This window comes from Drosophila willistoni, chromosome 3R (assembly GCF_018902025.1).
Source record: "Drosophila willistoni isolate 14030-0811.24 chromosome 3R, UCI_dwil_1.1, whole genome shotgun sequence".
In the NCBI taxonomy this organism is placed as follows: Eukaryota; Metazoa; Arthropoda; class Insecta; order Diptera; family Drosophilidae; genus Drosophila; species Drosophila willistoni.
In genome coordinates this window covers 12,672,709-12,685,240 of record NC_061086.1, presented here as the reverse complement: position 1 = coordinate 12,685,240, position 12,532 = coordinate 12,672,709, and the positions used below count along the sequence as shown (strand labels likewise).

Here is a 12,532-nt window from a genome sequence, read left to right as displayed (position 1 = left end):
ATAAAATTAAGCAGCCTCAACTCAAATAAAATGTATTTAAATTTTCGTTTTAATTGATTAATGAATAATATTTTTATTATAATAGAAATTTGACTTTAGATTTAGAGGTGTCAGTGCAGTGTGACGATTGGCATGGGCCACCTGCAATCGATATGGATGGCCATTGAAGTAGTAATCCTTAATATGTTGGACTCGAAACAGTTTACTCTCCAAATTCTGGACAGCATGGTCTGGCAGATGAGGTCGTGTTGGTGGTGCTGGAGTTGTGGTTGTGCTGGTTGCCTCCTGTGTTAACAAGGGTTTAATCTTCATGGGCTGATAGTCCAAACCGATGCCGGGTATATGACGAAAAGGCAGTGGTGGTATAGGTATATAATAGATTTTCGAATCCTTTTTCGTTTTCTTAGTCTTACTGCCGTTTTTGTTGTATTTGCGTAGATGCAATGGTTTTGATGTGACTACATAATCCATATAGATATTATGATCCAGAGCCGGTGATTGCAATATTAATTTATGATGCGGCGATGTGGCCTCTTCCAAAGGACTGGACAGTGTGGGAATTATCATTTTATAGCCATAGGGATGGGCAGGAATCAATTGGACTAGCATTAGCAGGACAAGTATATTTAAAAGGCAAGACATCGTGCTGTAAAGAGAGAGAGGGAGAGCTACAAATATAGATATAGATATATGGATAGAAGGGAAAGTGTCCAATGTATTGAGCTAAAAAAAACAATTGTCAAGGTAAACACAAAAGTTCCACTTCCACTCCCAAATTTGCGATTATTCTTTCTTTCAAGCATTTTTCATTTGATTGATGTGTTTTGCTCAAATATAATCCATAATAAAATGGCAAACAATCAAATAAATGCAAGTCACCAGCATGCCCAAAATCCGAATAATTTAATAACAAAAAATAATTCGTCTGGGGCGCATCAAAGCGCAAAATACTTTGCCTTTACATTGTAAAGTTTCTCACGTTCCCAGACAAAAAAAAAAACACAAAAAATTACTATAGCAGACAAAAAATTTAATTCAATTTCGTTGAGCGTTTCGATTTGATTTAAATGAAAGCATTTAATGCACGCTAATCAAAAACGTCGACAGCGACGGCGATGACGCTGACGCAGACGCCGACCGAGCAATTACGCTAATGAGCGCAGATTTCAACGCTTGAGTGATTAATGAGCAAGTAAAACATATAGATACATAAACTGATCGAAAAAATGATCGCCACAAAGTCAAAGTAAGAGAGAAAAAGCCAAAACATACGTGGGACCATACTGAGGCGGTTGGAATCAACTGCGAAAAAAAAATCTGCAGACAATCTAACATAGGCGATAAATGTTTAACATGACTTTTTTTTATTTGTTCTTCTTTGTTTTCCTTTTTGGGGGGGCGTAGTGTTTTAGCCTCGCCCACCCCACCAATTCTTTTTGAACAGGTTGTTCAAATATGCAAATATTTAACAAAATTCTGTTTGTCTGCCTAAAGGCAAATTCAAAAATTTGGCGCAAATGAAAAGAATCTAAGCAAAATTGATTATTCTAATAAATTGTCGAAAGTTTTGTTTTATCAGCCCGCATGATAAATGTATACACATAGTACAAATACAAATATATAAAGTTAGTTTTTTTTATCTGTTTCAAAACGTGGAAACTTAAGAGAAGAAACAAAATTGACTTGTAATCGCTGTGGCACTTTATTCCGGTAGGCATTTCAGAGATTATAGAGATTCATTTGTCCACTCACTGACTTCAATTATCTTCTCTGTTGTTTTCTGGTTTTCCTTTCCAAGGTCAAGTTAAATATGATTAATTGACCCGTGGGCACACGGGTGAAAACGAAAGACTTAGGCAACAAACTTGCCACTTGCCAAATGGCAATGATAATATTATTTTTTTTTATTATTTGCATAGATGAATTTCAAATTGTTTATTTAAATTGCACTCACTGTAAATGGCAATAACTTGCAGCTGGCTGGTTTGTTAATTAAATAAATATAATTGTTTTAAAGTGTCCTCTAAATGTTTATTTGTTGTATAATTTAAGCACGTTTCTTTAAATAGATTTTGGTTTGTGGTATGTCTTAATGATATTTTCTAATGTGTGTTTTTTTTTATATATTTCACAAAATATTTGCACTGCTTAGCCGACAATTTAGTGTTAACCGTTTCGGAGGAGCTCTCTTTTTAAAGACGTTGTGAACGCGCCAAAGAGCGGCAAATAAATGAGATCTTCGAGCTGTTTGTAATATGTTTTTTTTTTTTTGATATGCTTCTCAGCCTCAGTCTCAGCCTCAGCTCAGCCGGCTACCGTAGATAGGCGTCGACGTCATCAACAACAACAGCAACATTCACTTGCTGCCCCTCACAACTTTTATTGTTGTGTGTGAGGTCTCCTCTAACTGAACCGGCCGCCGACAGATCAACACAGACGAATCCACCAACCAGTTGACTCAATGGAAATGATGAGTGAGGCATAAATTTGCTTAGTTTATTGTTGGTCTTGGCATCCACTTGCATTTTACCAACCAGCCACTTACTGTTACACTTTGCTGTGTGTGTGTGTGTTTGCTTTTTTCCCATTTGCTCGACAAATTCAACAGGCCGGCCCAATTGATTCATCACCTCAACAGAGTGGCATCTAAGGCAGACATGGAAATTCAATATCGCCTCAACGGTCAGTTTAAATTACATCTTAACGATGCCACTGTCGTGCCTTTTGTCTTTCCGATTTTGTGCACAAATTAGTTACAAATGAACCTACGACAACAAAACATCTACTTTACTTCTTGCTTGGTAACACGAAGCGGCCTGTTGAGGCAGGGCTTACATACATAGGTTTACCTATACAAAAGGTAGTTTTTTTCTTTTAGCTTCTTTTTTTTATTGACAGACCAAAGCACGCCATTTCCACACATTAAGAGAGGGTCCATGCGTGTGGCGCTTGAAGGGATTTGATAGAGTATCTTGCCTCCTCACACTCTTTCTCTCTCTCTCTCTCTCTCTCCCTCTCTCTCTATCTCTATCTCTGTCGTGTCGTTAATTTAATTGGCTCTTACAGGCGTTGTTAAGGCAATTTTCTAAATATCAATTTGCGTGATTTGTTGTAGAGTTGTTTGGTTTTTTGTATTTTTTCATATTTCTTGACCTTCACCCAAGCCGAAATGGTTGACCCAATAAACTAAACTAACTAAATAAATTATGAAAATATTATTAAATTATTACAAAGTTGAACTTTGATGAATGAAAAGAAAAAATACTTAACATTAAATGCATTATAATTCTTCAAAAGTTCAAATTTCTAAACTGTTTTGGAATAGAAGTCATTTACTACACTATATTCTATTTCAAAATAAAGTTTTTGACTTAGTTGGCCTTTAAATTGATAAGAACAATTATAATGATTCCAATTTATAAATAATTTATAGATGGTTAATTCTAAAGTTAAATTCAAAAAGATTTTAGGGCCTTCAACTTAATGCAAAGCCAATTCATTAACTTAATTCAAAACCAATTCATTCCCATTAATTCATGCCAAGGAATCTTTAATTAAAGTGAAATTAAGTGGATTTTAAATTAAAAGCAAGTGATATAAATTACTTTCAATTGCTAAAGGAAGTCATAAAGCTTTGAGCCGGCATTATGTAAAACCAAGCCAAGATACTTTCCCATCCTGATCTTTCACCAACTTGAAGCCAAAATGAAAATTAACTACTAGAGTGAAAAGAAAGAGAGTTTAATGTGTAATTACTCAGACGATCTAGCCAAATGACGAATGACATAACCGCAAATTGTATCCGACAGACTGAGTACAGATATTTATTCAGACAGCAATAGCTATTAAAACACCTTTAAATATTAATTAGGCATGACAGGCAATTAGGCCCAAGCAGAAGTGTGTGTTGAAGCGCGTAAACTCTCTGACAGACACTTATGCCTACCAATCTCAAATATGTACAAACAAAGCTGTATAAATATATAGGTATACATATATAGATGGAAAAAACTGCACGCATCATCTATATCTTACAAGAACCTGGACATAATTGTTAACGATTAGACAACACAAATCACGAACACAGCTGTAAACGAGACAAGTATCTCAGCTCTTGTATTTTTGAAATTATAACGAGTAATATGTTTAATGCTGACGGAAGCAAAGATATTTACATACATATGTATTTATGTAGGTAGGTAGATCTTCTCTTAGCACGGGGCAACGAATCATTGCCATTACTGACTGGCGCTTGGCACTTGGCGCTTGCGTGTTTGACTACTGAATTTTTCAACTTCTTCTTTATAAGTCTGAACTGAGTCCATCCATTTACATGGCTAACGTTTTAATTAGCTGCTTAGATTTCAGATTCAGTTAGATTAATGACAGTGGAGTTGGAACTGGAGTCGAGGAACACCCACAGTTCAGTTTAGGTGGTTTCTATACGTCACTTTTAATGCCGGATGGCCAATCGGTTAGTTTAAATTATTTTATCATTTTATATACACACACAAGAGACACCGCACACACACTGACACACCGACTAATTATAGCAAATCTTTTATTGTCGATAAATTCACAAGTTCATTAAACTCGTTTGCCATAAAGTGGACGCAAATGAGTAGCCGCAGTTTGCTGGGAATTTCAAATCTGGATTTTTGGCATGTGGGCATAGCCTTTTGCATTTCTCTGATATGAACTTTTGACGGCTCTGTCTCTGTGTCTCTTATGCAATGTGACTAATCGGAAATATTTTTCCAGCTAAATGCCGTTAAAATATTGGTATTGAGGTCATTGCAGCAGACTTTCATCGAAAGTAAACTATTTGCAGATCAATTCAAAAGAAAATCTGTAACGAAAGGAAAAAAAAAATAAAGACTGGCCACAAAAATTCAATATTTACTCATCGAAGCTTTTGTGAAAGTGTAAAGAAAAAGAAGCAGCGAAAACTTTATACTCTTGCAAGCCAATTTATTAAATATTTGATAATAACATTTAATCCCTTTCAAGGATATTCATTCAAAGATCATATGGCCTTGAGCTTCTAAAGAGATTCAAACTGTTTGCCAATCGCTTGCCAAAGTGTTTAGATCCTTATGGAAGAAGAAAGTGTATTAAAAAAGTAAACTCAAGTGACCGCAAGAAGAAAAGGTTAAACTTGACCAAAATTTTGATTGGGGGCGTTTTTTTGGCTTATTAACTGGAATCGTTATTGATGTCAAGAGATTGCAAAGAGAACTTCTTGTCTCTAACTTGGTTGGCAAATAAGTATTTTGCCATGGCCAGAGTGGGGTAAACCCCGTCAGACACCCAAACACACAATTTCTAGTTTTAGTTAATGATCTGCAGATCATATAACTGCTAATATACTAAGTTTATAAACCACAACCATCACCCCCTAAAGTAATATAAAAACTTTCCAAATGCCGATAAATAGAGCAGACAATTGTATTGCCTGTTAATGATTGCTTTTTATGGTCAAAACAAAAACCAAATACCAAAAATGAAAGAAAATGCAGGACAAAAATTCTTTCAAACATTTGTAAGTAAGAATTATGGGTTATTAATTGAAAACCAGTTAGGAAAGAGAAAGACTCAATGTAATTGAGTCAAATACGAAATATAAACAATTAAAATGAAAGAAAATAAATATTTTTTTGAGGTATTCAAAAGGCAATTGTATTAAACGCATTAATTAGTTGGCAAAATGATTGAAAAAAGAAAAGAAATCTTTATTTGAAATGAAGTTAATTACTCTGATGACTGGTTTTTATTGTGCCTGTCGGTATTGTAGTGTCTCTGGCTCTGGTTATATGGCCAGCTATTATTTCAATTGACTATTCATTTGGCAAATGATTATTATTTGTTTTTGTTTTACGCCTGTGGTCACAGATTTACCAATAATATTATTGGCCATTAGTTTGCTCGACCTTGAAATGCAGATGTCTTTAAAGGAAGAGCTGAGTCCCCTCACTTCTTCCATCCCTCCATGCTACAGCAATGTCACCTCTTCTACTTGGTTGGTCATGTCAATAAACTTTTATTCCGTAGAATTTGTTTAACTTAAACGCAGCATGCAATGGCCCGAAGTCAGCAGCCAAGTTAACAGCAGTTTTTTACAGGCGTGGCGCAACACTTAACTTGTTATCAATGTATCTATTTTCATTTCATTTATATTGCCTCTTCGTCGGGCCAAGGCCATTATCTCGTCGGGTAATAAAAATTTAATTTCAATTGAAATTAGATACGCATCCATTCTCTTCTTTCGAAAGCGAATGCGATCTGTGTAGCATTCTAGCGTTACTCTCTTTTTTATAAGGCTAAACTATATAAATGCTAAGGTAAATTGTGCCATCATTAAATTATTAAGAATAAAAAAATATACAATTTAAGCGGCAAAAAAAAAATCATCTCGACGAGGATGGGATTCGAACCCACGCGTGCAGAGCACATTGGATTAGCAGTCCAACGCCTTAACCTCTCGGCCACCTCGTCGTTGGGCAACGCCAGCTCAATGTTCATTCTCGTTGTTAGTGCCTATGCACATTGTTAACGACAGCAAGCAGTTAAAGCAGTTTTAACCACATCAGCCAACAATTGATAAATTATTAATAAGGTAAGTCCAACTCTTTTGTTAACTGATTTCTTATTTTTAATTAAAAAAGCAGTGTTTTTTTAATGAATGAGTCTACTATATTTTGGACAGAATTCAACAACATACAATTTTATTTTATCTTATCTTATCAGTAACAACAAAGAACAACAATGCACAACGAACTAGTTCCCTAAGTACACTGCTGTCAGGATTGCGACTAAACCTTTTATTTTATTACTTTTTTTTTATTGATTTCATTTAATTATTTATTTATTTAGTGAGCAAATTTATGACATTTGCAAAAAGAACAACTAGTAGAACATTTCACGAAAGCCTCACCAAGGTCATTTGGTCCATGATGATACAGAAGACGAGGTGGCCGAGTGGTTATGGCGTTGGACTGCTAATCCAATGTGCTCTGCACGCGTGGGTTCGAATCCCATCCTCGTCGGAGGTTTTTTTTGTTTGTAAAATTATTGATTTTATTTTTTCTAGATCAAAATGATTTGGTTCACATGCAACAAAATATAAAGTTGATAATTATGCAGATAAGATATGATAATAATTCCAGAATTGTATGTATATTAATTGCACTCCTGTTTTAATGGTCTAATAATTAAACTCTAATTCCAAATAAAGTAAGAATAAAATACTCAAGTCTCTCATTCTGCCTTAGTCTACTAAATATTAAAAAGTAAATACGTCGGTATTTATCTCTATTTTCTTTTCAACATCTTAATTGGTATTATTAATCGATAGCTAATTTTGCAAATCTGATGATAACTATAGTTGAAATTTGCATAAATTTGGTTAAAGTTAGTTGTATTAACGTTTTGATATCACCTCTAAATATGGAAAATAAGCTTGAATTATGCAAAAACTGCAAAAAATGGCAAAGCTTGTACCGAAAGAGAAAATGAATTTTGTACAAAGTTCGTAAATTAATAAAAATTAAGGAAATTTTTTTTAAATATTAACAAATGACAGAAATAAATGCTTTAAATTCAATCCTTATATAAGCGTGTGTCTTTTAAACAAGTTCGTGAAGGGTTCATCACAAATTGTCTTCCCCTGTCTCAACATATTCGCATCCCTTAAGGATAAGGATATAATTTCTTTTCCATTACATTGCGCGACAACCAATCGAAAATGTCGAAATATGTAGAAAAATGGGATTCGAAGCGCATCACAAAATTTTTTATTGTTAATTCAATCTGTTTTTACTGTTTTGCCACCACGGCTAAATATGACTTCATACATCCTTTTGGGTAAAGAGTCATATGTTCAGGCATTTTTAATACCTTCTATTAGCTCTATTTCATTTGTATATTGCCTTCCTGATTTGTATATTTTACGTGCCAGCCATCCCCAAACACTTTCAGTAATGTTCAGATCAAGCGAGTAGCAAAGGTACGTTTTGACGTACAATCCACGACTTTATGACTTTGCACGTATGAATAGGTGCGTTATCCTGCTGCAACTTCCGCTTCAAGGATCCAAAAATTTCCTTTATTTCAGGAAAAACCGTTTGCAATACCCCATTGTATGCTGTGGCATTCATTCGTATGTATGTACATATGTATGTACTTATACATATATACGCATACATGTTTTAGTCTAAGGTCGAGTCAAATCCCACTATTAATTATATGATAATGTTGAGAAGAAATTTTTTGATTAACTGATTGGCAATTAAAGATTATTTAAAGAACTTTTGAATTTTTAACTGACTAATCAAATGTTCTTATGTTTATTTGGGCACTGCTTTAACTGCTTGTCGTCGATAACAGTGTGAAAAACATACATATAACTAGGATGAGTTCTGCTCAGCCGGCACACAACGACGAGGTGGCCGAGAGGTTAAGGCGTTGGACTGCTAATCCAATGTGCTCTGCACGCGTGGGTTCGAATCCCATCCTCGTCGAGGATTTTTTTTTTCCTAATATTTATTTTATGATATATATTTTTGGGTGTATCTACACTTTAATTGGTACCAGCGATTAAAAAATTAATAGACTTATAAGTCTACACAATTTATAGTTCTTCACTTTCTAGGAAAAGGTTTTCATTTAAACAGCAGAAAACACATTAATTTTAGGCCAGTATAAAAATGTTTAATTATTAAGTAGGCCACATGAGATTGCTCTTATCATATTTATTGTTAAATATAGAAATACAATATATAAAATAAATACACATATATCATTAAGATAAGAAGAAACTGGAGTAGGCACCATCTGATGATTAGGCATTTTTTATTGGCCTAAAATTAATAAAATTTGAAGAAATATAAAATATTACTCAGCAGCAAGACTGTCTTATGTAACTAATAACCCATCGTTTTCAAGAAGTAATACCCAAACACAGCAATTCAGTTCAGTTCGTTGGAATTGCCTCTATTATGCCCCCTCCGAGAGAGAAGAAGAATTGCAATGCAACATCTTGAAGCTTGGCTTTTTTGTTTGATGGGTTCGATAATATTTAAAATTTAAATATTGATCTTTAACAAATAACGGTTAAAGCTAACAAAACAAACAAAATATCAGAGAAAGTTCTCGACGAGGATGGGATTCGAACCCACGCGTGCAGAGCACATTGGATTAGCAGTCCAACGCCTTAACCACTCGGCCACCTCGTCATGTTTTCAAGCTGGGACCAAAACGACCTTCGTCAGAGTTTCCGGAAGTGTTCTACCTCTTGTTGTTGTTGTTGTTTGACAAACATCATTAAAATTGTGTTTATATAATAACTATGTCAATGAAATTGGCGAAAATAATAAAACAAATAAATACACAACAAATAGAACTCACTTCACATTGCCTATTTGCGATTAAAGAAAGTAGCCAAGTAGCGATGCGTGCTGTGCCGTCTCTCTTAAGTGTAACTTGAGTTCTTAACCGCAAGTTATGGTTAATAATATAAAGATGATCATATTGGGTCTCTCTTTGGTGTGTGTGTGTTTGTGTGTGGGACTTCAAATGTAATTCTAATGCTTCAAATTCACTTAATTTTGGCTAGGAAAAGTACAATTTAGGGTACTTTAATATTCGAGAATACATTTTGTGAGAAAGTATTTGTAAATATTTATAGAATATTTTATTTATTTACCCATTACCCATTTTTAATAATTTCATATTCAAGTCGCCGTCGTGCCATTGCTGACCTAGTTTTTTTTCATAGCCTGCATAAAGTAAAAACCAAAAGTGGTTTACTTTACATTTTCTTGAAATATTGCTCATTAGCTTCTTTTGGGATGAATATGAATATGAAAGATCGTCGTGACTACTTTGTTGTAGTATGTAGTAGTAGTAGGGACCAACAACAGGCAACAGTAGCTGACAATCATCTCAAAGTTAATGAACTCTTGTAGCACACACGTTCCAAATGCCGACAACGACATGGACACCAACACCCAATATCATCGTCTTCGTTAGGGAAGTGACCAAACTCGGTTTTGATGATCCAAAGGCACGCGCGTTTTATATTTAGCCCCTACAAGTGGTTAAGCTGGCCCAAAAGGGGGCGGGGGACGAGGCGACAAACGGCAACTCACTGCACAAGGACATTCCAAGGCTAATTACGTTGGCATCGGCCAAAAAGAATCTTGGTTGCATTTGTTCCCTGCTTTGGCTTTATTATAACACCAACCGTTCATTATTGTCGCCGCCGTCGTCGTCGTCGTCTTCGTCTTCGTGTTGCTGATCGTTGTTGCTGCTGTTGCTGTTGCTGCTGCTGCTGCTCCTCTTTATTCTGGCTGGCAATCTGCTGCATGTATCTGTATCTTTTGCATCTGCGTGGTAGCATTTGTAGCAGTAGTTGATGTTGCCAGTTGCAGAGGGCCGACGCTTAATTAGCTGCGTAATTTATTATTGCCCTAATCTGAACGCCGGCGCCAACGCCCGTTGGGCTTTGACAAATAAACAAATTATTTATATTAGGAATTATTAATAACGCCTGGGAGCGGCTGCCTCACATGTTTCATATGTATGTACATAGTTTATCTCTTCGTCTATAAAATCAACATAATTACCCAAGCCCCCCGTCATGTTGATCTCGTCTAGGGATTGTATTGACTACGAGCAACATTTACAGTAGATCCTGGCTATAGTTTGTTTTCCATTAAATCAAAGAGATTTCTAATTACTTAAGTATGAATTAGTAGTAGAAGCCTCGAAGTTTCGTTTGGAAGGTTCGAATTCATCTTTTTCTAATAATAATATTATATTATTGATTTATCTTATCTTATACAAATCTTTTTCGAACCATCTTTCTGCATAAAAAAGTCTTATAGGATCTTATATTTTTGTCATAAGTGGCACCTTTGTCAGGTGTATCCTATAATAATAATAATAATAGAGGTGTCTACACCTCTTGATAATCATGATATGATATGCTTTTTATCGGTTTCGACTCCTTTTTGAGTCCCTCGTTTTACAATTATTCTTTTATGAGTTGTACTTTAATGAAATATGAGAATAAAAACGAAAAAAACAAAGTAAATCACCTGTTAAAGCTATATTCTTATAGCTGTGTGGGATGTACATATAATATAGTTCGTATTTGGCATCGAGAATTACTCACTAATCACAACACTCTATGACAAACGATTTTGCTGATGACGAGAGTTAACCCTAATTTTTGGCCGGCTAAATCTGTCATCTAAATCTGGAATCGATCATTTTGGCGGAAGAATTGTGTTTCTATAACGAAATTTGACTAAGGGTTAAATCTGGGATTTAAAGTAAACATTTTCTTCATTTTCGTCTCCGAGTAACTGCCACAATTTGCTAGGTAGTTATTATTCAATAACTAGTTTTAGTTTCCTAAATTTAGTTTCCTTTTGGACGACTATATCGATGGACAACTGTTGATCTTGATCACATAAATAAAGATGCACACTTAGAATGCATGAATGTATGTATGTAGATGAAATCGCACAATTACGACCAATTATGTGGGCAGGGTTGAATCTAAGTTACAGGTGCTGGCCACAGATTGTTATAGTGGATGATATCATTGACTAATGAGGCCAATTCCTGACTCTGTTGCTTACATAACAATTAAAATGCCTAATCGCGGGAGGAACATTCATATGTACTCCATATGTATGTGTGTTCATGGCTCGTTATGAGGAGAGACCCTCTAAGATACTTGAGGGTAATTAACATTGCTCGCTTTTTTTGTGGTGTTGCTGCAACATTTGCAACAATTGCATGTGCATGTCGAAAATGTGATATTGCCACTTGCACCTATGGATATGCAACTGGCTGGGCCATTGACATTTAAGGCTAATTAAGCTGACGTTTAGGCTGCCAGCAATTAGCCGATTTATCACTTTTGTCTCCTAAACCAAAGCCTCAAAATCTTTCTGCACACTCTTCCCGGAATGGAGAAATAATGAGAAATGCTTCGACTAATGCAAACAAAGCAGCGAATACAAAAGCAGACAACAAACAAAGTTTTTGTTTTCATTTTCCCACTTTACTTTGCTTTGGTTTGGTTCATTTTTTTTTATTTATTTTTTTTGTTCTTCTGCTCTTCAAGTTCTTTAGATTCGCGACTGGCTGCCGGCAACGTCAACAGGTCTTTCTTTTCTTAGACTCTTGGCCAATATATAAAGCCTAGATTCTTGGCGCGCTTACAGTCATTTTCAGTTGATCTTCAGCGCGTGTTGTCGTCCGTGTGTATAAAGTCATTGTTAGACATTGGATCCTGCATATAGAATTTGTAACCATTAAAGGAAAAGAAACTCAAAAGTAAGCAAAATATGTTGTATTAAAAAATTATCTTTGAATTAAGTGTCTACACATGAATTCTATTAATATTCAAATGCACTTCTCAATATTTCTCAATAGTCATATTGTGAAAGTTATGAATACCTGTAGCTCATTGAAGTCAATTGATTATTTAAACATTTTTTTTTAAGAAAATAAATAA

General features: G+C 35.0%; 1 protein-coding gene and 4 non-coding genes across 5 annotated transcripts; 2 read left to right on the top strand and 3 right to left on the bottom strand.

Annotated features, from left to right (window-relative positions):
• Positions 1–57: 57 nt before the first annotated feature.
• LOC6650685 lies at positions 58–640 on the bottom strand. Its single transcript, XM_002073702.3, has one exon. The coding sequence runs from the start codon at positions 607–609 to the stop codon at positions 58–60; it is 552 nt and encodes a 183-aa protein (XP_002073738.2). The 5' UTR covers positions 610–640.
• Positions 641–6,413: 5,773 nt separating this feature from the next.
• On the bottom strand, positions 6,414–6,495 carry Trnas-gcu. The gene has a single exon. It is a non-coding gene; the product is annotated as a tRNA-Ser (tRNA).
• A 469-nt stretch (positions 6,496–6,964) lies between these two features.
• Positions 6,965–7,046, top strand: Trnas-gcu. The gene has a single exon. It is a non-coding gene; the product is annotated as a tRNA-Ser (tRNA).
• A 1,391-nt stretch (positions 7,047–8,437) lies between these two features.
• Positions 8,438–8,519, top strand: Trnas-gcu. The gene has a single exon. It is a non-coding gene; the product is annotated as a tRNA-Ser (tRNA).
• A 632-nt stretch (positions 8,520–9,151) lies between these two features.
• Positions 9,152–9,233, bottom strand: Trnas-gcu. Its single transcript has one exon. It is a non-coding gene; the product is annotated as a tRNA-Ser (tRNA).
• Positions 9,234–12,532: the final 3,299 nt, after the last annotated feature.

What these genes read in the sequence shown, in the direction of transcription:
- LOC6650685 (XM_002073702.3), bottom strand. Translation starts at nt 609, where the DNA reads ATGCTAGTCCAATTGATTCCTGCCCATCCCTATGGCTATAAAATGATA.